The sequence below is a fragment of the Bos javanicus genome, chromosome 22 (genome assembly GCF_032452875.1).
Source record: "Bos javanicus breed banteng chromosome 22, ARS-OSU_banteng_1.0, whole genome shotgun sequence".
Classification (NCBI taxonomy): domain Eukaryota; kingdom Metazoa; phylum Chordata; class Mammalia; order Artiodactyla; family Bovidae; genus Bos; species Bos javanicus.
The window spans coordinates 48840049-48862592 of NC_083889.1; the positions used below are offsets into that span (position 1 = coordinate 48840049).

General features: G+C 56.1%; 1 protein-coding gene across 5 annotated transcripts in view; it reads left to right on the top strand.

Moving 5' to 3' along the window:
* Window positions 1–21909, top strand: part of POC1A (POC1 centriolar protein A) — a 77067-nt gene extending 55158 nt beyond the window's left edge. For 3 of the 5 annotated variants that reach the window (XM_061396802.1, XM_061396801.1, XM_061396805.1), the window contains 3 exons: window positions 2954–3097; window positions 20340–20642; window positions 21186–21909. In XM_061396802.1, coding sequence (XP_061252786.1) covers window positions 2954–3097; window positions 20340–20642; window positions 21186–21284 — 546 coding nt within the window. In that variant the 3' untranslated portion in view covers window positions 21285–21909. The remainder of the gene's footprint in view (window positions 1–2953; window positions 3098–20339; window positions 20643–21185) is intronic. The other 2 variants (XM_061396803.1, XM_061396804.1) reach the window with 2 other exon arrangements.
* The last annotated feature ends 635 nt before the right edge of the window (window positions 21910–22544 follow it).

Sequence of the window (22544 nt, forward strand, 5' to 3'; positions counted from 1 at the left end):
ATTAGAATAAGTTATTTAACCTCCCTGATTTGCTTCCCCATCTGAAAATTAAGGCCAGTGATGCCTGCTGTGAAGGGTCATTGTAGGGATTAAATTAAGTGACATCTAAAATGCTGGCTCGTGGGTGACAAGTACACCGCAGCGGTGTCCGTCTTTATGTGCCAGACGGCAGTGTGTTAAGCGCCATGATGTCTGTAGTCCTGGTGAAAGTAAAAGCAAGAGCAAATGGCGTGGCTGGAGGAACAGCCCAGGGCAGGCAGAACCCTGGACTTGTGAGCAAGGCTGGAGGCTGGGTACCTTCTGACAGTTACTTCCTGTCTGAGCTCAGATTCCTGCAGCCTCTCTCCCCGAGGCCGCTGTCCTGTTTGGGGCACGTAGCTACTGTCCTCAGTCTTCCTTTGGAGTGGCTTGGTTTGGGCTCAGAAGGAGGGTTCCTGTTGCTGAAATCAGTGGCACTCATCCCCACCCCTGCCTCCAGAGGCTTGGCTTGGCACTGTCCGTCTCTGAGCCATTTTGCAGAAACACTCAGAATTTCCATCCCGTCCTTCCCAGGCAGCAGGTATCGCCCGACTGGTCACTCCTTGAGGACGCTGGTTGTCAGGACAGAGGGCTGCCAGGTTCCCATCCTTTCCTGAGGGAGCCAGTGGGACTCAGTGACAGGAAGAAGAGCGTGTGTGTCTGGAAGGGGGTTCTTTGGAAGTTGTGGGCATAGGCTCCTCCCTGTGGATGATTCGTAGATAAGCATTCCTCACAGTCCAGCCCTTGGAAGTGCAGGCCCAGTTTTCACCCCCATTTTACAGATGAGGAAGTGGAGGCCCTAAGAGGGACTAAAACTCTTGCCTAGGGCCACCTAGCCTGTCAGGGGTAGAGCTCAGATGTTGGCCAGGGGCTGTCTGAGTCCCTGCTCTTCCCTGCTGCACTCTGCTCTGTCTCCCAACAGAACTGCCTGGGTCTGGGGGCCGCTGTGGTGAAGGTCAGTCAAGGCTTCTGAAGCATTTCCCTTTGGGATGGATGGGCTTTGAGAGCTGAAAACCCCCAGGCCCCATGGGCCAAGGTCTTAACAATGGCCACAGCAGATAGCAGGCGTGTGGATGTGGCGCTGCCCCTGTTTTCAGTTATGCTCCTCGGGTTTGTGTCTCACATTCAAATTCTCTTTAAGCACCGGGGCCTCCATTTTTCCAAGTTCAAATTGACATGCACTTCAGAGTGTTAACTAGGAGATTAGAACACTTTCCTAATAAAGGGAAATATGCAGGTAGGGGCCATGTGCTGAGTTGCCCTTCTTTGCTGGTTGGTACTTGTCTTCTGGGCGGATTGTTTTCAAGGATGCTGAAGCCTGCCCAGGGGAGCATGCCCAGGGCAGAGCCACTGGATTTGTCTCGGAGATGGGCCAACTCAGATGAGATGCCAGCTGGCTGCTGATCCTAGGTGAGCTGCAGTCATAGCTGGTATTCTGCAGTGGCCGTGGCTTTGAAGAATGGGGTAGTGCTGGCTGGAGTGCCCTGGGCTCTGTTGTGTTTGGGGAGTTGACAGGCTTTGAGCCCAATGATGTGTCCTGGGTTTAGAGGGGAGAGGAGTGATGAGTGCAGGCAGGAGACAGAGAGAGAGACACAGACACGTGGGTGGGTGGTGGCCGGTCTGGCTTTGATTCTTCCCGCTCATGTGTCTTGTCTCTGGAGATGCAGTGGCTGGAGGAGCAGGGTAGGGGTAGGGCATGTCCAGGTATGCAGGAGCACAGAGGAGCTTCTGGTTGGGCGTGAGGGGTTGCAGGGTTAGTGGAGGATCAGGATGCTTGGAGCAGGGGAAAGGAAGGGTGGATGAGGGGACCCTGGGAGCTGGGCACAGAGGGCAGAGGTGGGAGCAGCGCTGGGGAGGGAGGCAGGTTAGAGCAGGGTCCCCTGTCAAGGGGCTTTTCTCTCAGAGCCTGTGGAGACCCCTGGAGGACTGATAAAAGCCAAAGAAGGACATGTAACATTTTGAGTATCTGTCAGTCAGATTGTGGTTGAAAACACTGAGTCCCAAGGGTGGCTGCATTTATGGGTTGGGTTTGGGGCTGGCCTCAAAACTGACACTGAGGAGTGTCAGCCTCGCTGAGCATGTCCTTCCCACAGGGAACAAGTCCATAGAGGAATTATATCTTCCTGAGGCATCTGCCACTATGTCCTTGGGAACCATGTGGTTCCCGGCATCCTGCTCTGCTGCGCACATGCACGATGCTTCTGGGGTCTGGAAAAGCCTTTGTGTGTAGAGCAGTGCCTGACTTTGGGGAGACACGCATTGGACTAGATTAGTCCATTTAGGAAATCACTTGTCCAGTGGCGGTGGTGGCAGGGGAGGATGGCTTCTGCATTTGGGGACGGAGGATCTTAGACAGGAGCACCGAGTCCTTCAGGTTCCTGGAGTCTTCTCTGAAGCAGCATGGGGCACCTGTCCTGTGGATGCTGACTCCGCCAGCCATTGGACCAGTACTTTCACATAGAATCTGTCTCCCCAAGGGATCTGCGCCAGGGCAGGGCCGGACCCTTCCCTTAGTTCTGGGCCATCCCATCCCTGGGGTGGGGAGTAGGTGTTGGGCTAACTAGGAGGAAGGGTGACTTCAGGGTCCAGCATAGACTTCAGGGGCCCTGGCCTCTGAGAGGCCTCACACTGAAGGTTACAGGTCTTGTGAAGAGCTGGCAGCCCCTGGCCTCTCTTGAGGACCTCCAAGAGCCCAACCTGACGTCCCTCTCAGGGCCCTGCAGCCTGGACTGACAATTATTTTGATTCCGCTCCTTGCCCTCAGTCTCCACTTGGAAAGGAAGGCCCAGAGGTAGAGTCCCACTCTTGCTCACCAACATTTGGAACTCGTCTTCTCAAGTTTGCTGGTGGTTTTCCCCTTGATCTTTGAGGGGCTCTTCTTTTCTTCAGTGTTCCCTCAAGACTAAAGGGCTCTCTTTCCTTTCATCGTCTTCAGCCAGAAGTGGATCCCCTCGTCCCGCCAGGCAGGGGCAGAAGTCAGGAGTCGATGCAGAGCCAATCCCAGGAGCCCGTGAGCATGCCCCAGTCGCTGACCAGCACGCTGGAGCACATCGTGGGCCAGTTGGACGTCCTCACCCAGGTAGACTGTGACATGGACTCCCCGCATCATCTGCACTTGGCCTGGCATTCGGGCCATTTGAAGTTGGCCTGACGGTCCTGGGTTTTTAAAAAACATAATTATAGTGTACTTACTCTTCAGCCCAAATGAATGAAATGGCAGTGCCTGCCCTGGGATCCTGTCTCAGAGCCATTCAATCCCTGGCCAAGCCATTGGACCCCAAAATCACCAACACTGAATCCTGCCAGGGAGTGCCCACCCAGTGTTGGCTTGGGCCACAGCAGAGCTTTGAAAGAAACACTGTCCCTTTATTCGACTCTTCACTGGGTGGGCACTCCGGGGACATGCCAAGAACTGTGCACAGAGACTGAAGGCCCCGAGAGCCCAGCTACACTCTGGGTTTGAGCTGGCACTGCTCCTTATCCTCTGAGCAACCTTGGAGATACCCTGTGGCTCTCCAAGCCCCGTGTGCTTATCTGTCACCAGCCTGCCGTGTTTTATTTGTTTGCTGCAGCAAGTCTTAGTTGCAGCATGCAGGATCTTTAGTTGTGGCATGTGGGATCTAGTTCCCTGACCAGGAGTTGAACTCAGGTCCCCTGCATTGGGAAGTGCGGAATATTAGCCATTGCACCACCAGGGAAGTCCCGAGCCTGCCATATTTGTGGTCAGAATTAAAGGCGATGAGTCTGCAAGCAATGTTTGGCCTGTGCCTACCCCTGGGTAGCTGCTCAATAAATGTTAGCTGCGGCGCTGACCACCCTCATCCACAAGACCCATGTGGCCCCACCACCACCAGGCGCATAAATGTACCTGGTTGCTTATGGACAGCAGTCTGTGCAGTGCAGAGATTTCAGTGGAGCAGAATGCCCTGACAAGAGGTGGCAGCCAGCACCGTGGGCATGCCCAGAGGGTCTCTCGTCCTGGAGTAGAGCAGTTCTGCACAGGGAGCAGCAGCATGCCTACAGGCCTGGACCAGGGGTGGAGGTGGGGACCACAAGCACATCCAAGCAGTGAGGGGAGTCCAGCACAGCCAACGTGAGGCATGTAGGTGGTGTGGCGGCTGGGCGACCGCAGAATTTAAAGGTCCTCATCCTCCTGCCCGCCTTGGCTTTGGGTGTAGACCCCTCTCCTGTGCCAGCTCAGAGGTAGAGGGAGGGCTCAGGAAGGAGGCAGAGTACCCTTGAATCTCTGATGGAATTGGGGGTGAAGTGGCATGGTGTCTCTTCTGTACCGCTGGCTCCAGGCTAAGTTTGAAGAGCTCCTCCACATGGCATCACGTGGTCCATGTGTCACAGCATCCCAGCTAGTATTGCACGCCTTGGACCCACTGCCGGATGGACTTTTGAGGGGAAAGATCAGGCATCAGTGACTGGGGGGATGGTGAGACTGTGTGCACATCATACTGACATCCCTGAGCGCCCTGAGCCTTGGAAGAGAAGGCCTGTGCTGAGAGGGGGAGAAGCAAAGACTTAGAAAACACCCCCCACCTCAGAGCCGTCAGAAAGCGCCCAGCCTGCCTCGTGTTCTTCACAGCCTCGTCAAGTGAGAGATCAGGGGAGGTGGAATGAATTAGAACTTTATAGGATAAAATTGGAAATCAAGTCTGAGAGGGTGGTTAAAAATAGCCTCATTGCATCCAGAGGAGTATAACACTAAAAACATTTCCTGTCACTGTGTTTTAAAGGCGTACATGGAAGGTTCTGTTATGTGTTAGCAGTCAGGAGTCTGATAGTAACTTCGTAAGAAACTGGCATCCCTGGAAGAAGTGAGCCTCTCTGCCTTGGCCTGCGGCCGGGCTCACACCTTTCAGCCCCTTTGCAAGTCCAGACGGCGCTGCACGCCTGACCAAAGGCCAAGCCCATCAGCCAGTCACCCACTGTGCTGGACGGTGTGCGTTCCTGGAAGCGAGAGTGTGGCTTGGGTTCCAAGGTGAAGTCCCCATCGAGGTCTTAAGAGTGCAACCTGTTTTCTAAATGGTGTGTGTTGGGGGAGTGTCTGCACTAAATCGCATGCTACCTTGGGCTTGGTTGCTGGTGGTTTTCCATACCCACATCCTCTCCTGGAGTTGGGGCTCTCACTGAGGTGTTCAGCCCCAGCCAGAGCTGCCCCATTCAGGTTGGAGGGTCCCTGGTCCCTCCTTTTAGGACCAGCATGGCCTCGGACTGTCCTTTCTGGAGGCTCCCCTCAGGTGTAGAGCTGGATGACTACTGCTGTCCTTGTTCCTGTGTGGATATCTCAGCCAGGCTCTGCGCCTCCTGTGGGTACTGGCCTCAGATGCTGCCCTCTTGGCAGTGCTCCTTACCATCTGATGCATGCCTGTGCTCTGGAGGAGCCGAGGGTATCTCAGCCACCCCAACACTGACTCCTGCTTAGTTCAAAGTCCCCTTTCCCTTACATCACTGCCCCTCCCCTCCCCCTCAAGGAAGTCTACTTCTGAGCAGCCTCTGAGAGGGACACGGGCTTCTGTCCTGCTGAACATCCTTCAGGGAGGAAGCCTGGGGCTGCAGTGGGCAGTGGCTGGGATGTTTAGTGGAGTCCCAGAGTCCCAGGTGACAGCCGGCACCCCACTGTGGAGGTTCATGGTCCTCACCCTGCCTTCCTGCTGGTGCGACCCTCTGAGTTTATCTGCAGACCAAACCTGACCTTCCTGAAAGTTGCGGTTGGACGCTCTTGCTTAGTGCTCTGTGGTCACCGCCCAGTGGCCCAGCCACTGAGGCCACTAGCCAGAAAGCACACCCCCTTGCCCTGGCCCTTCTTTGTGCTGGAGAGACCCGCCTCCCCCCGTCTTTGCCCCTGTAGAGTTGCTGTTTGGGGTTTCACTGCCACTGAGCTCCTCAGGACCTTGATCCCATCTGGCCACCTTACACGTCCCTGTTACCTGTGGGGAGCCATGGTCTACCCTTGGGTATCAGGGCTGCTCTGCTCAGCTCAGTGAGCCACTGCCCATTAGCCTGGGCATACCTGCTCTCCTGGACTTGGGGCCAGCTCCATCGCTCATTACCTTGGTAACTTCAGGCAGGGACGGGGCTTCCCAGAGCCTCAGCCTTCTCGCATGTGAAGTGGGGACAGCCCAGCCTGCTCATGTTCTCTGAGCACAGTGGGGAAGATCCAGGTTACCTGGGTGCTAGACTGGCGCCGACTGTGAAGCAGGACTTGAGGGAGATGTTTTCGGGATCCAAGGGGGAGTGCACCAGTGTGGTCAGGTGACACAGGAGTGGACATGCCACGGGCCTCCGTAACTGCTGGAGTCCCAGGAATGCTTTTGAGCTGCCAGGAGGCTTTAGTGGTCTGACTAGGCATTAGGATGGGAGGGAGATAAAGAGGAGGTCTTTTCCCAGGTCCAGGAGGTGGCAGGAGGGACTGGGGTGCCTGGAGACTATTGAAAATCGGGTGGCTCGGGGTGGGGGAGTTGGCACTAGATGGGAGCATTGAACCCAGATCCTGGCATCTGGGCCAAGATTGAAGCTCTGCAAAGATGTATATACATCTTTTGACAGCCATCCTTTGAACTGAATCATTGTAATGGTTGTTGCGGAAAATGTATTCCCTAACAATGAGATTTAGGTTTTTCTTTGGGAGACTTCTTGATTTTCAGAACCCCTCATGGGAATTCCCAAGAGCAGCTAGGGCTGAGATCACGGATGTGGCTGCTGTGTACCATGTGTTTGCCCTCCCTGCCTCCCGGGAGCCTGTCCTGCCCCCCCAACCCCCATTCTGTCCTGCGGCCACCCTGTCACCGTCCTGCTGGGCCTGCCCCAGTTGTCTCTTCCTGAGATAGATGGCCTGACTGCAGAGGCCTGCATGGGGCCAGAGCAAAGCTCAACCAGGAGTCAGAAGCCCCAGATGCTCTGGCACAGCCTGGCCTCTTTCCATCTGTGTGGACTTGGGGAAGCTGTGGTTTCCTACTCCATGGAGGGGAGACATTAGACCCTGCCCATCTATCTGTCCCGGGGGTGGGCAGCAGGGGTTAGCATCTCAGGTGGGGCCTGAGACTATTACGGCCTTCTTTCTGTGAGTCGCCGCTCCCTGCTGCCCCTGGCCGGGCCCCTCCCCTTGTGGCTACTCCAAGAGGAAGGGCTCCAGGTGGACCCCTGCCAGGCCTGCCTGCTTGGTGACAGACATTCAGTGAGCGTCCAGACAGAGGCCCTGACCTTTCCCTTTGTGTTCTTGTGGGGCTGCTGCCAAATGATTTCAGGGTCCCTTTCCCAGGTGCTGGGAAACTAACCAGTGAGCAGGGAGAGGCTGTTTTCACAGCCAGTGTCCTTACCTCCCACCCTGGCACCCTTTGCTTCCTTCTGAGGGACAGGGTGGGTGGTGTCTGGAAGCTGTGGGGGCCCTGCATCTTCCTCAGGGGCGAGGGCTGAGGCGCGGCCGTGTGGACAGTACCTGGGAGCAGGGAGGCTGCAGTGAGGGGCCTGGGCCCGGCAGGCGACCAGTGGTTTCGCCTCAGAGACCCACAGCAAAGTTATTTTTGACTCCGGTTTCATGTCTTTCTGCTTTTTAAAAATACCAAGCCATGAAATTCCTGTTCAACTGTGTTTTTTCATGGCAGCTGTGCTCAAGACTGTGATGTCAGACATTCAGGTTCCCGTGAGTCATGGGGGCCGCTGGGCTCCAGGACTGGAACCCGAGCCGTGGGAATCAGGCGGGGGCAGGCCACCCAGCCCTGCTGGTTAGAAGGTCCAGGTTGTTGTGACTCTGATGACCTAACTCAACAAGGAGAAGGATTTTGGCCTGTTTGCTTTGGGGAATTGGATACAGTGACACGTTTCTTTGAGCCCCCCTGCCTGCCATGGTCCCTGCAGTTTCCTTTCTGATGGGGTGCTCAGGTGAGGTGTCTAGTTCTACCCTGGTGGGAAGGTGTGGGACTCCTGGGCCCACCTGCCGTGGACTGAGCTGCCTGACCACTCTGAGGGGCTCTCAGTCCCTCTTTCCTGGACAGACCAGCTGTTGTTTGTGGAAACAGACTGCAGATTTTAGAGCAGTTTCTCCATTTCTCTGGGGGCGTGTCCTCCCAGGTGTGTCAGATGGAATTTGTTGGGAAGGTGTACAGTGCAAGTGCCCAGTGACCCCTGTTTGTGTGTGCATGTTCCCCCCAACCCCATCCCCCATGGCACAGGCACACACAGGTAGGGCCACGGGGATGGCTGTTGCTGGTTTCCGCAAGAGCAGGCCCTCCCTCAGCTGCATGTCTCCACCTTGCCTCGACTGTGTACAATCCCGAGTGGGTTTACCAGCCTCTTCATGGATATTTAAGGGCTGCCCTTGGGCCACAGTTGAGTTCAGGACAGCGAGGGCTCCTGCCTCTCTGGGTTGGGAGACAAGAGACTTGTAGTTGAGAGGCTACTTCCTGGGGACAAGGGACTGAAGATACTCTGGTCTATTGGACACTTTGGGTCCCCCTCCAGACGGTTGCAGAGCAGCTGGCCCTGGCCCTCCCCCAGCCCTGTTGCTCGTTCTGGCAGTTTGTCCACAGGCTTCTCTGGCTTTGCAAATGCAGAGGCCTGGGGAGTACCGAGTCAGGGCTGGCACTGCCGTGAGTGGGGCTGGATGGCAGCTCTGTGTTCTATCCCATCTGTGGTTGTGGCAGAAGCACCCCCTCCCCAAAGAAGCTGCAGATGGAATGCTCCCGCCCATCACATGGGCTCGGGAAGGCTGTGGTTACCTCTGGGCCTGGGAGTGTTCACGGTCGTATGAGATTTCTCCTGGGAGGCCCAACGCAGGCTTGGAGCTGCGGTGGGGTGGGGGTGGCGGGGGGGGTGTGCAGCAGCTAAAGCACTAGTCTTGAGCAGGGACCTTTCATGCTCCCTGGCTCTGGATAGTTCTCAGAGGATGGAGGAAGGGGGCCCAGGCGATTTGCTCTGGGGACCCAAGGGCCCTCCCTAGAAGGGTCAAGCACAGGTCATGAGAAGGGGCCCATGAGTCTTCTGGTTGTGACAGGCAGCCCCAAATGGGCCGACGCAGCTCTGAGATTAACCAAGCCCTAGCTGACCGCTTGGCCCCTTGGTGCCCTCCTGAATGAAGCACCACAGGAGCTGGGAGGGGTTGCTGTCGGGCCTGCCATTTGTCTCTGCCTCTCAGCAGAGGGCCCTGTAGGCCTGGACTGTTGGTACAGACCCTCATTCTCCCCATGGTAGCCATGGCGGGGTGGAGGAGAAAAAGCAGAAAGGAGCTTTCAACTGAGCAGAGCATGGCATTTGAGGGAAATGGTTCTGTGCCCCCTATTCTGAACAGGACTTAGCTGGTGGCTTTAGAAAACTGGCCAAGATGAGAGGCTGGGTCCCCAGCATGGGCAGTGGGCACTCAGCAGGGCAGGGGGAGCCTGTGAGTCCTGCATCCCTGTGGTGGGCCTGTTGGATGAGGGCCACAGCCTGACCTGCCAGGCTGGTACTGAGGTTTCAGACCTTTAGCAAGCCATCGAGCAATCTCTCTGACTTGTGACAGTTGTGTTTTATTGGGTCTTGGCTACTTGACTATTGTATGTGGACTGCTAAAAATCTGCATATCTGAAGAAATGGGATACTGAAGGTGGCCAAGGTTCATGCCGTGTTTGGACTCTCCCTGGAGCCAGAGCACAACAGAGCCTGTGCCTGTGCGGTGACTGGGATCCTGCCCCTTGGGGTCGTGTGCCTCCCCGACCCTAGGCTTCCCAAGTGGCCTCTTCATGGCTGGCAGAGGCCAGGGTTGGCGGGGAGTGTATGGCTCAGGTCTTCCTCCTGGTGGGGGTTGCACCTCATGGTCCCGGGAGCATCCAGTTTTATGGATGGCGGTGAGTGGACCTGCTTTTTACAGCCTCTTCTTCGGGGGTAAGCAGTAATATGGAAAAGCCTATGTTTATTTAAAAGGAATTGTTATAAGGTCACAAGGAAGGTAAATTAGCCAAGATTCTCTAATCCCATAGCTAATCCACCAATAGAAAATAGTGTTCCATGTACTTCCTGAAGAGAACTAGTCCTCATTAGAGGTGGGGGTGGGGGATGCAGAAACGCCAGAGAAATCCTATATCCCTGAGATAATGTGAAGCAGAAATGTGGACTGGAGGGCTCAAGGGACAAAAGCTCATTTTGTGATGTTGGCAGCAGGCTGCGGGATGATGAGGATTGGTTAAAAAGACAGTTGCTGAGACCAGGCAGCTTGGGGGGAATGTCTTTAGAAGCTTGTCTTTCTGTGCATCAGCTGTGTGTGATCTGGACGAGTTAACCTATCAGACAGACATCAGCATGAGCGGGAATCTCCATTCCTTCCCCTTTAAAGTTCAGGCCTTGAAGCTTTCAGTCCCATCAGGTCGGGCGTGGGGGTGGGGGAGGGGGAGGAACTGGGCTGCTTCCTGGATTTCTGTCCTGCTTTGCACACCCTCACTTCCTGCTGAGGTCAGGAGGCTTCCTCCCTCCCCAGGCCAGCTGGCAGCAACCCTTCGGGCTCCAGCCTGTCTGCCCTCCTCTCCCTCCTCCACCACTCCCTCAAGCCTCCCCAGATCCAAACCAAGCTGGGGGAATGTCCCTCACCAGCCAGGCAGGGTCATCCTCAGGTGCCCCGGGACCTGGACCTGCCTTCTCTGCATCCTCACAGCACTCAGGGTCTGGTGTGTGTCCATCCAGCAGTCAGTGTGCACCTCCTATGACATGCCCGGGGCTGTGCCTGGGAGCAGGAATAGACAGAAACTCTGTGCCTGTGAGGCTGGCACTCTGATGGCCATCAGCTGGCTGCTTGTGAGCGGGCATTCACACCTCTGACTCAAAGGCCCCTGGCCCACAGACCTTCAGGCGCCAGTCTCAGGCTGGGGCTGAGACGCAGACCTTTGGTGGTGGGAAGAGCTGGGCCCAGACCAGCAACCCTTCCCGAGGGAGATGGGCTAGCCCCTTCCACCCCAACTCACCTCTGACATGTGGCGGCTGGCTGTCCAGGGTACCATTGAGTCAGGGCCCCGCATGTGTACACACGCACGTGTACCACCCCGAGAGCCGGAACTGGAGCTGCCAGGAGACGAGGCTGAGCCAGGCAGGCACTGGGCCCAGCAGCCCTGTGTTGTTTTGATAGCTCACAACACCCCACAGCAAAGAGATTCCCCTTTTATTGCATCTGTTTTACATCTTTAGAATCTGAGTGAAGTCAAAAGCATGCTACAGGAGAGATTAATTCCACATTTTTCCATCTTTGCAGTGAAACCCAAGGAAAGTTAGACATTGTGTGCAGCACAGTTGAGTCGGAGTTGCTGAGCCAATGGCTGCCCCTGAATGTTGCCCACAGCCTGACATGAGTGCCCCAGTGGCATGGCTGGGTGACTGTGCCCTCTCCCTGAGACTCAGGGTACATGGGACCCTCCCTTCCCCCCAGGAATCTGGTTCCTGTGTTGAGGGAAGGGGGCTGGGGTGACCCAGCCCCTCTAGGGAGACTGCCTGGAGGAGCCAGAATCGACCACAAGCCTGGAAGTGATTAAAAGGAACTTTCCGTCACAGGAGAACTTTAAGAAGCAGCCAGACCACCACGTGCCCTGATGGCTCAGACCCTGCGAGGCCTGTGGCCACAGGCCATCTTTGGGGCCTCATTCGGGCCCCTCCCCCACTAGCCCAGAGCTCAGCCAGGACCCCTGTGAGCCGGGGCGTGCCATGTTCCCACGGTGAACCCCTGCCCAGAGCAAGTGCCATGTAATGTTAGCTATGATAAAGTGTTACGATGGCTCTACAAGATAAGGACTCAGAAGTCCAGGTCAGATAACTTGCCAGAACTACTCAGCAAGGTAGTGGTAAAGTTCAGGTTTGAACACAGGCTGTACAGCCTCGGTGCCTGTGCTCTCACTACCCAGGACAAAGCGGGAGGCCGGCGTTTCTAAGGCCCACAGCCGTGTCAGCACCATGACATGCTGAGAGAGGAGGAGGGCAGGGACCGGTGCTGGGGTGGGGACGCGGAGCACTTCTTAGGGGCGCAAGGCTGGAGTGGGGCTTTGAGCAGGCAGGGTGGGGCAGAGAGAGCAGTGGTGATGGGCAACACAGGCCTTGAGTGCCAAGCCCAGGAGCCTGGCCTTTTGTCCTGTGCTGTTGAACAGAAAAGGAATATAGCAGAAGTGGTGTGGAGGGCAGGAGGGTGGGGTGTTTCCGGGAAGCCAGGGCAAAAGGATGAGGACTGAGGAGTCATCCAGTCCTTCATCCATCCGTGAAGGGTCCTCCATCCACGCGGGGGGCCCACAGCACTGACTGCATGATGGGAGTCCTGGGGTCAGGCAAGGAGGCTCTTTGGGCAGAGTCCTGGCAACACTGCCGCACACAGCCCCACACGGCCACAGAGGGGGCACCCTGTGGCAGCCCTTCCCGCGGCCTCCCCTGTCCACTCAGCGCTCTGCGTGCTCCCTGTTGCCCCTGCCCTCCCCTCCCTCTCCCGGGTGTCGCCTCGGCCCTGCACGTTTCCCTTCTCTCAGCCTGGCCACCTTCCCACACTGCCGCAGATGTGTGCTTATGTGGCCCTCCTACCCCCAGCCCTCTCAGCTTTCTTCCCTTCCAGACTGTGAGACCCCCCCGTCTCCTGGTTTCCCATGAGACTGCCTTCCCAAGGCAGTTTGAGCTCCCCTCGCCATGAGGCAGTGCACTGGAGGGGACACGTGGCTGAATGTCAGCTCTCTTCTTCTGTCATCTGTGTGGGCTCAGCCACGGTGTCCACCTCTGAACCACCTGTCTCCCCTGCTCCAGGGAGACACAGGAGGGCCTTTCAACCATAGACACCAATACTACTCTCCACGGGGGGCCCCGAGCACCCTGGGGCTCTGCTCACAGCAGAGCATGGACGGGGAAGCGCCGTGGCTGCAGGTTGAGGGCTGCGGGAAGAAGGGCTGTTCCTGAGCTGGATGGCAGCGGGGAGGATGGTGGGGAGGCCTGGAGTGAGTCACCTGCACACGGGCAGCTTTGTAAGGAACTCGCCCAATAGCTGAGGAAAATGTAGAGCGAACAGCTGGCTGATCGTCCTCGTTCTTTCCCCTCCTTCAAGGTGGTGTTCACTGTCCATCGTGGCAGCTTTGCCAGCAGCCCGCCCAGATAGGGCTGGTACTGCAGCCCCTCAGTGCCTGGAGCCCCTAGGAGCCAGCGTCTCGGTTACGCCTGGGATGGGCCCTGCTGAGCGTGCGAGTGCATGATGATGTCAGGAGGGCTCGTAGTGTCCTGAGGCCCCTCTGGGCTTTGCAGAAGTTAGGGTTCTAGTAGTTTTCCTGCTGCATTTGCACACGGGGAGTGTGCAAGAGGTCGTCATTCAAGATGGTGGCCATGGTGGCTCTGGACAGAGCAGCAGCTGCTGGAAGGGACCTGGCTTGGAGGGTGCAGCTAGGTCTGTGTTCTGAAGTGCCAGTTTATTCGGTCCTGCTTCACTGCCTGTTGTGAAACTAAGACAGCCATGATTAGTTCCCGAGTTGAGCCTCTTCCTCTTCTCCCAGGGTCCCCTCTGGATCCAGCACTTGGAAAATTGGCCACAGGAGCACCATTCTCCCTGGCTGGACCTGCTCGAATTTGAGTCTGGTGAGGCAGTGCCGGGGAGTGGAGGCTCCCTGACTCCTGTCCCTTTTTGGCTGAGGGCCCTGGGGTCCCTCCTCCACTTCCTTGTGGCCACTGCTCTTTTTTCCCTGTTTGGTGACTCCAAACCAACCACTCTGGCCTCCTGGCAGTGCCAAGAGAGTGCTGTGTTCCCTGCCTTGGGACCTTTGCCCCTGCTGCACCTGAAGCTTGGCTTGTCTTGTGCTGTCTCCTCACAGAGGCCTTGGGGCCTCCTGTCTGGGTTGGCACTCTCCTTCCCACGGGGGCTGGACTCCATGCGGAGCTCAGTCCCTGTGGGCCAGGTCAACACATTTCTTGCGTTCTCCCTAAATACAAAGTAAAAAGAGAGATGGGAAAAGAGGCTTAAAAAGGAGCCAGAAATGAGAGATGGGGGAAAGAGCTGAGGGAAAGTACAGGACAAGCTCACCTGAGAGGAAACCAGGCCAAGGAGGAAAAGGAGGTTGGCAGGGCTAAGGCCGCGCCATGCAGGTGTGGGGGCCTGGGGAGTGGGCAGTCTATGGGACAGGCAGGGGGAGCGTGTGTGCCTAAAAGGACTGCGCTGCTCCATGAGGCTGTGGGTAACTTGAACCTGTCCTGCTGTGTTCCACGGCTTCCCAAGGTGGAGGATTATTCTCCCAGGGAGCACTGATTCTCGCCTCCCCCGTATGATGCCCGCCAAATTCTTCCCTGGACCAGAGCAGAGCCCCTGGGAGTACGGCTGCCCAGCCCCTCACGGGCAGAGGCCCCACATACCTGCTTTGACTTCTCCCAGCGTCGCAGATGTCCGAGGCCCCGTGGCAGGAGTGAGGATGGAGGCTCCCCTTGGCCACCTCGGAGGCCAGAAGAGATACACACACCAGGTTCTGTCCCCGCAGTTTGTGTCCTAAGAGGGTGCAGACGCCTGGTGACTCAATGCCAGCAGAGAAAAGGCATCTGAGGCAGGAAGGTTTGGAACTGTGACGCTGTCAAAATGTCCCCCGTGTTGCGTTCCCTCCTTGGAGTTCAGGGCCCCAGGTGCCAGACTTAGTACCGAGGAGTGGCATTTTGGTGCAGCTCCTTCGGGCGTCACTATAATTCATAAGGGACTAAAAATAAAAGCCTGTCTCTTTAAAAATTGGTTATTTTTACACCACACTCAGAAGGCTTTCAGGGTGTTTCATAAAGCATCACAGTTCACTGTTGAACTGTGAGCGAGAGAAGCATCTCACCTGTCAGTGTTGCCCTCATAGGAGACAGGTCACAATGTCTTCTCCCCCCTCAGCAGGAAAATCAGGATTCAAAAGATTCAGCCTTGCTGAGTCTCTCCCAGGGGGTTTTCCTCAGAGGGTTCTGACCGGGTCATGCCAGGAACCCCACCCATTGGCCCCAGCTGGCCTCTCCCGTGCTCTTGGGTTTGGTCCCCAATGCCTCCAGCATCCTGCTTCCTGTGGGGTCCCTGGGTGGGGTGGTCCTTCAGTTGGCACCCACTGAGGGGCCAGGCTGCTTTCCAGGGGTTGTCAGTGGCATCGCTGACATGGTCCTGCACCGGCTTCTGCTCTCCAGTACCACGGGCTGTGGTTCAGGACCCTCTTCCTCTCCTGTCTCCCGCCAGCCCCTCTACCCCCATTAATGAGGATCATCTCAGAAATGCAGAATAACCCTGCTGCTGGCCCAGGCTTCTTCCACTACTGCCCTGTGCCTGCCTGGCCCTTTCGGAGGGGCCTCAGCCTGTGCCCGTTCTCACCCTGTGTTCTCGTCTCTCTCTCCCCATCTGACTCACCACCAGGCGGTGGTGGGTCATACCTCATGGCTCTGAGTCTGTCCGTGTTCGCCCTTAGCCCACCCACTACCACCTCGAGACCAACCCACCACCATCCCCTCTCACTCTCGCCTCCTTCATACCTAATCACAGGCACTCCCAGACCATCACCATGGAGCAGCCGGAGGGGCCTCACCCGGCCTCAAGCCCCCAGCCCCTTCCTGCTGCTCTGAGGCTGAAACTGGGGCTGCCGGGTATGGCCTGCAGGGCCGACCCCATCTCCTGCCTCCTCCCAGGCCCCTCTCCTGCCTCTTGCCTTCCCTTCCACCTCAGGGCCTTCCTGCCCCTCTCTCCTGGTGAGCTCCCCCTCGGTCTTAGCTTACTCACTTCCTAGGGCCACCTCCCCTGGTTCTGACCAGGCAGCACCCCGCAATCTCCCAGCACACACTGCAGTCCCAACAGCTGCTTAGCACTGGCCTCCAACTCTCTGCACATCCTGTGGGGCCAACTGATCCTGTGCTCTGTGCCACTGTCACCCTGAACCTGGCAGGGGCCAGCACAGGGTGATGCCCCAGAGGATCTGAGTGAGTGAAGAAAGTGTCTCTGGCAAGGGTTGAAGAAAGTGTCTCCAGCAAACTTTTTCTTAACAGTCAATATTCTAGGCTCAGTGGGCCATAGAGTTTGTCACAACTACTCACCCTGCCCTTGGAGCAGCCATGGACGAATGTAAGCACGTGGGCATGGCAGTAAAACCTTTTTTATAAAAACAGGCCGCAGACTGAGTGTGCCAGCCCTTGGTGTAGAGAAACAACAGAATTCATTCAACAGCAAACAGGAGTGTTTCTAAGGGAACGCTTTTCCTTAAGAGAAGGGCTGTGGCTTCCTGGAAATTGTTGGTAATAGCAGAAGAAGGTGTTTCTGAAACAAGCCCCCAGGTGATTCTCTGACAGGTGTGACTTTGAAAGTGAAACTTCTGGTTCCCCTATGGCTGTGACCCTGGGAGGCAGACGGTGTTGGGCAAAGAGTGATAGTGTCCAGGCATGGAGTCCGAGTTCTGCTTCCTATTGCTCTGATTCAGGGAGGAAGGTGCTTCATTTAAAGTGGAACCCAAAAAAATAAATAAAGTGGAACCCAGTCTTGTGAGGGGTGGGGTGCCAGTGGCGACCTGGGCAAGTCCCACAGCTTGGTTGGGGTCTGACTGCTTGTCTTGTAGGGAGAGCACCCCAGTGAGAGATAGCATCTAAAATAAGGGTGTTAGGGTTGCTTGTCATTGCATACATATTAAAAGGTTTTTGTCGATATATCCCTATATTATTGCCTCTTCATCAGAGAAGGCAATGGCACCCCACTCCAGTACACTTGCCTGGAAAATCCCATGGACAGAGGAGCCTGGTGGGCTGCAGTGCAGGGGGTCTTGAAGAGTCAGACACGACTGAGTGACTTCACTTTCACTTTTCACTTTCATTGGAGGAGGAAATGGCAACCCACTCCAGTGTTCTTGCCTGGAGAATCCCAGGAATGGGGGAGCCTGGGGGGCTGCCGTCTGTGGGGTAGCATAGAGTCGGACACGACTGAAGCGACTTAGCAGCAGCAGCAGCATTGCCTTTTCATAGCTCAAAATTGTGACTGTCTTGATAATTCCAAACCTAAATGTTTGGCTAGATAAGAGACTGCTTCATGGGCATGGGAGGTGTTTGAGGCCTGGGAACCGCCTCAGAGAGTGGCCAGATGATGTGAGGACACTGCTGGGTGACCATCGGGGGTGTCCCTTCCAGCTGCTTTTGCTCATTTAATCCAGAGCCACCAGACCAAGTGGCCTGGACAGAAGGTGGCTGCCATTGGGTAAGAAGAGAGATCCATGGCTATGTCCTCAGGTAGCTTGAGCTTGGGCACAGGGCGGGGGACAATCAAGACTGCTGGGGCCCAGGGCCAGTAGTCCTCAGGCACTGCCACAGTGAGCCAGGGGAAGAGGAGTAGGCCAGGCCTGTCCTTACACATGGGTGGGGACAAAGCAAACGTGCGCAGCTCATGGCACATTAGCCCTCACTCTGAAGCCAGGCCACCAGGGTTCACACTCCAGGTTTGTCATTTGTATGCTGTGTGACTTTCAGCAGGTTAATATCACTGTGCCTTGGTTTCCTCTTTGGAAAAAAATGGGATGATAAATGCTCCCGCCCTGAGGGGTCATACTGGAGTGCTTGGAACATTGTGAGCGCTCCATGTCAGCTGCCAAGAACAGCCCTTGGAGCTGTATGTGTCAGGAATTAAGATGGGGCTTCCCTGGTGGCTCAGTGGTAAAGAATCTGCCTGCCAATGCAGGGGAATACGTGTTCAATCCCTGGTCCAGGAAGATCCCACATGCAGCCAAGCAGCTGAGCCCATGTGCCTGCAAGCCATAGCGCCTATTTCTGCAACAGAAGCCACTGCAGTGAGACACTAACGCACAGCAACTAGAGAGTAGCCCGCGCAGCAACAAAGAGCAAGCTCAGCAAAGAGAGTCAGGACTCCCCCACCCCCACCCCAGGCGCAGTCCTGGGTCTTCCCTCAGGTCTGGGCTTTGGGGGCCTCGTGTCTGGATGGCACAGGGCCGAGGAGAGTGTATGAAGCTGCCTGGTTTCTCCAAGGTCGACAGACAGGAGGGCCCTCTCTGTGGAAGAATTTGGACCCCAGAGTCCCGGCTGATGACTGTCTTTTTTTTTTTTTTAATATTCATTTATTTGTGTGTTAATTTGGCTGTTAGTTACTGCATGCAGGATCTTTTTGTTATGGCATGCTAACTCTTAGTTGCAGCATGTGGGATCTAATCCCTGACCAGGGATCAACCCAGGCCCTCTGCACTGGGAGCGCAGTCTTAGCCATTGAATCACCAATTCAATGATGGCTGTCTTTCCCAGACACTTTGCCCAGACCAGTCTGCCCAGGAGCCAGAACCCTTGACTCCTTGGCCCCTTCTCCAGTTTTCCTCGGCCCTCCTTAAAATTAAGTTGCTAATCCTGTGGCACCACGTCCGGCTAGGCCATTTCCTTCTTTGGGACCTGCCACAACACCCGACTTCCATCCCCTTGGGGACTTTGTGAGAGGTTGGGACCAGATCATTCACCCTTGAATAAGAGGAAAGTGAGGTGACTGGTCTGGGAGCATGGACTCAGAGGGACTGCAGAGGTGTTTGTCTTTCCAGTGCTTCTCACCTTCCAGGGCAGGTTGGCCTTGTCTCCAGGCCCAGGGAGTATGGGCACCAGGTGGCAGGAGGAAAGGTCCCAGGGCTGGACCAGGGCATGAGGTGGGGTAAGCCGCGAGCAGCCTGCTTGGCGTGGCCCCAGGCGCGCAGGGCTGAAGGCAGGGCTCTGCCCTGGATGCCGAGGCAGCACGTGTTCATGGAGGCAAGCTGAGCCCACAGGTAAAGGTCACAGTGCAAACATGGCACAGGACATGGCCCAGAATCTTATCTGTCCCTGTGAGGGATACTGCTGCCTCCTCACAGGGACCCCAGCAGCCGGAGAGCACACTGGAGGCCTAGCCGCTCCCTGCAGGTGGCCTGCCTGGCCTCTTGACTGTGTGTACTGCCAGCCCTGCGCATGTCTGACCTCTGCTACTTGGCTGCCCCATCGGAGCCTTTCCACCACTGGGGAAGCCCTCTCTCTGGTGGAAGGAAGGTGCGTCAGCAAATCAGAAATCAGGGCTTCCGGGCTTCACGTTATCAGAAGGGATAACCGTTTCCCATGAAAATGAGGTCCCATGCTCTAGTGGGATAGGATTATTAAGACAAATTTGTGAAGCAGAGACTGTTCTAATGTACAGAATTCCAAAGCTGTGCTTCTCTCACAGGCCCATTCCTCCAGCTCAGAAGGGGGTTTGGTGGGAATCCTACATGACTGGGAAGAGCCTGGTGGACTTGATCAGCGCCTGGTGGCTGTCAGCCAGCATCTTGGCAGATTAGGCTGGGCACACCAGGAATGGGGGTGGAGACCAAACATGATGTGGCTCTTCCAGATCCTTGCCTGGGGGAAGGGGAGAAGCTGCAGAGTTGAGAGGGGTGGGCTTTTTTTTTTTCAGCCCATTTGTCTATAACATGGTATGAAACACCCCCTCAGGTGTTTATAGCTCCCAAAGGAAGGACCTCCCAACACCTTCCATTTGTGGCTTGAGGTGAAACAGATAATGCTTTTTTGTTCAAAGAAGTTTAACATCATCAAATTTAATGACCATATTTCTACTGAGCTTGAGTAACCCCCGCCCACCATGGAACACTCTACTTAGCCCCATGAAATGCGTGGCACCCCTGGTATTGACATTGGCCCAAAACCCACTGCCTCCACATTTGGAAATTCAGTCCCTATGGAAAAAAAATTTCTTTTAAGTATGTGTGTTTTGGGGGGCAGTGCTGGCCAAAAGAGGACAAGCTGGCTGGCTCCCCCACTGGGGCCTGGAGTCCAGGACCATCGGAAAAAGTCTGGATGAGGAATGATTCTGGAGCTTGGCTCAGTGTGGGTTTTGCAGCAGCCAGTGGAAACTTCCAGGAATGCTGCTCTGGGCCAGCCGGGGGCTATTTCCGCTGCCACTTTTACGAGCCGCAGACCCCCTCCATGGCTGGCCGGCCAGTAGAGAGGAATGTGATCGTCTCTTTCAGCTCAGCTCTGCCTCTTCAGGGTGCCAGTTCGTATTCCACAGGCAGCAGATTTTCAGGCTCTGTCCTGTGCCCCGGGGCTCAGAGCCCCTGCAGCCCAGCCAGCTTGTTTAGAAGGGGCCAGCCGCCAGGAGGAGCAGCCTCCATGAGGCTGATATCCGTGTGGGATGCTGCGAGAATTTATAGCAGCCTTAGAGGGGAAACTCCCTCCCCAAATGCTTCAGTGTTTTATTAAATATGTGAGAGGAAAGTTTCCTTTCTACTGGACCAAGGCCCAGAGCCTCTATGGAGCCCCAGGGAAGGTGGCAAAACCTCTTGGGAAAGCCCACAAATGGGTAAAGTTAAGAGAAAGTCTTGTTTCTTAATCTGAGCCCTTTCTAATGCCTGTAGGCTACACGGCAAGGAACCAAGCCTGCTTCATTTCCAGTGGACTCGCCCAGGGCCTGTGTGGGCCTGGACACTCCTGCCCCTCTCCAACGCTCTGTCCAAAGGCAAAGGAGGGGGCAGGTTTTGCAGCCTTGTCTGGAGGCCAGGTCGGCAGACCAGCCATCATGCCGGGTGTGCAGGAGAGGCCAGAGAGTCAGTCTCTGCCCCGCAGAGGCCAACTTGACGAGCATCGTCACCGTGGCCAGCGTGTGCCAGGCTGACACGTACTGGGCACCATGCTGTCACCTCACAGTCTCCAGGACTGCTGTGAGCTTGCCATTATCGTTCCTATCATAGCGGAGAAAATGGACTCAGGAACACTGCTCAGAAACAGCGGTCCCCAGTGGACTCGGACGGGCTGTGGCCCTCCTGGGCTCAGGGCTCTCACCTCCAAGCCTGGGAAGTCCCTCCAGCTGTGAAGATAAAAGGCCTGGGCGGGACCCAGGTGGAGGCCCTTCGTTTCTGGGTGCAGTGTCCTCATCTTCAGAATGGAGATGGTTGATGGTCTCTGGTTGGCTGGTCTCTGAAAGGACAGAGCCCGGCCCAGATGAGCAAGTGCTGCTGCTCTATAACTCAGTCTAAATGTCAGACCACGAGGCCTGCTGTCCCTCACTGTGCCCTTCCGCTGCCCACAAACAGCACAGAACCACCTTCCCCAACCAGCAGGAGAAGGCATGGAGACCCAGGGACAGGGCACCAAGCAGGAGCCTGGGTGGGAAAAGATGGCATTTGTTCCGGGGCAGCTGAGCAGGCCTGGCTGAGGGCAGCCCAGGGGCCCCTCCATCCTGAGCCTGACCATTTATTTTGCAGACAGTCTCCATCTTGGAGCAGCGGCTGACACTGACAGAAGACAAGCTGAAGCAGTGTCTGGAGAACCAGCAGCTAATCATGCAGAGAACAACACCGTGATCAGGGGAACGAGAATCAAGAGCTTGGTCGATTTGGGGGGTGGCAGGTCGGGGATTTGTACTGGACACTTGGGTAAATAAATAAGATTCAGCCCTGGGAACCATATCCCCCAGAGCCCCAGGGGTTGTGCGCCTATGCCCTCCACCCAACTGTCTGCACCCAGAGACTCCACCTGCTGATGGGAGGCCCCCATAGGCCAGGCCCACGTATGCACAGATGATATACCTAGTTTACTGTGAAGGAGCCACTTCACATTAATGTTTGTTACCTTGGAGTCTTAAGGAGCCCTAAGATGGAGCTCTCCTCTGGAGGCGAGAGCCCCACGCCACCCTGCTTTTCACTCATCCCTTACTGACCTTCCTGCCACGTGCCTGGCTTTGTCCTCTATCCCAGAGTAGAGGTGGACCACTTGTTGGATGAGCCAATAGTTTCCTTTAAATCTGACAAAAGGCCCAAAGCGGGCCCGTCTGTCCGATTTATCCAGGAACAAGCCCTCTGGAGGGGATGGTGGCTTCGCAGGGGCCTTGATTTCTGTCCCACGTTTACTGGGGCCTGGTGGCTTCTTCCTCTGCATCCACGAGGGCAAAGGAACCTGAACATTAAAATGAACTTGATGGACTCGTCACTGGAATGGCTTGTTCTGAGTGAGACCTAATCAGTGCCTCCATCCCCAGCGTCCATAAGGAAGAACAAAATGACATCTGGGAGGGCCCCGCCAGCATCACCTCCAGAGCCCTGCACACCTTGCTTGCCGCTGTTCGGGGTCTTTAGGAGCAAGGACAGCCAGAGTTCCCTCTGGCTGGCGCAGCCGGCTGCTTCAGCTGGGACCTGGAGGCTTCAGGCACCTGCTTGTCCCCTTGCTCACGAGGGTTCCATGGGCTGCTTCCCTGCATCTGTGCAGGAAAGCCAGGCAAGTGTTCTCCATATGTCTGGGTGTCATCCATATCTCTGCATTCAGCCTCTTGGGGCCCAGCCAGCCAGGGAGGTATTTACCCTCCAACATACCTGCCCTGCCCAGGGGCCTAGAGGAGCGGGCGGTGTTAGAGTCCCAGGAATTGTCAGTACCAGGCGGCTAGTGAAGTTCCCAGCCTATGCAGGTTCCACGTGGGAGCAGAGGCTGAATGCCTCAGAGCTGAGGCTGACAAGAGGCAGCCTGTGTTGAGTCCTGGTGAACGACGAGCCTGGGGGAGCTGCTCTGCCACCTGGGTGGGGAGAGAGCTTCAGTCTGGAGTCAGGCCTCAGGCTCTGCCTTTGGTTGAG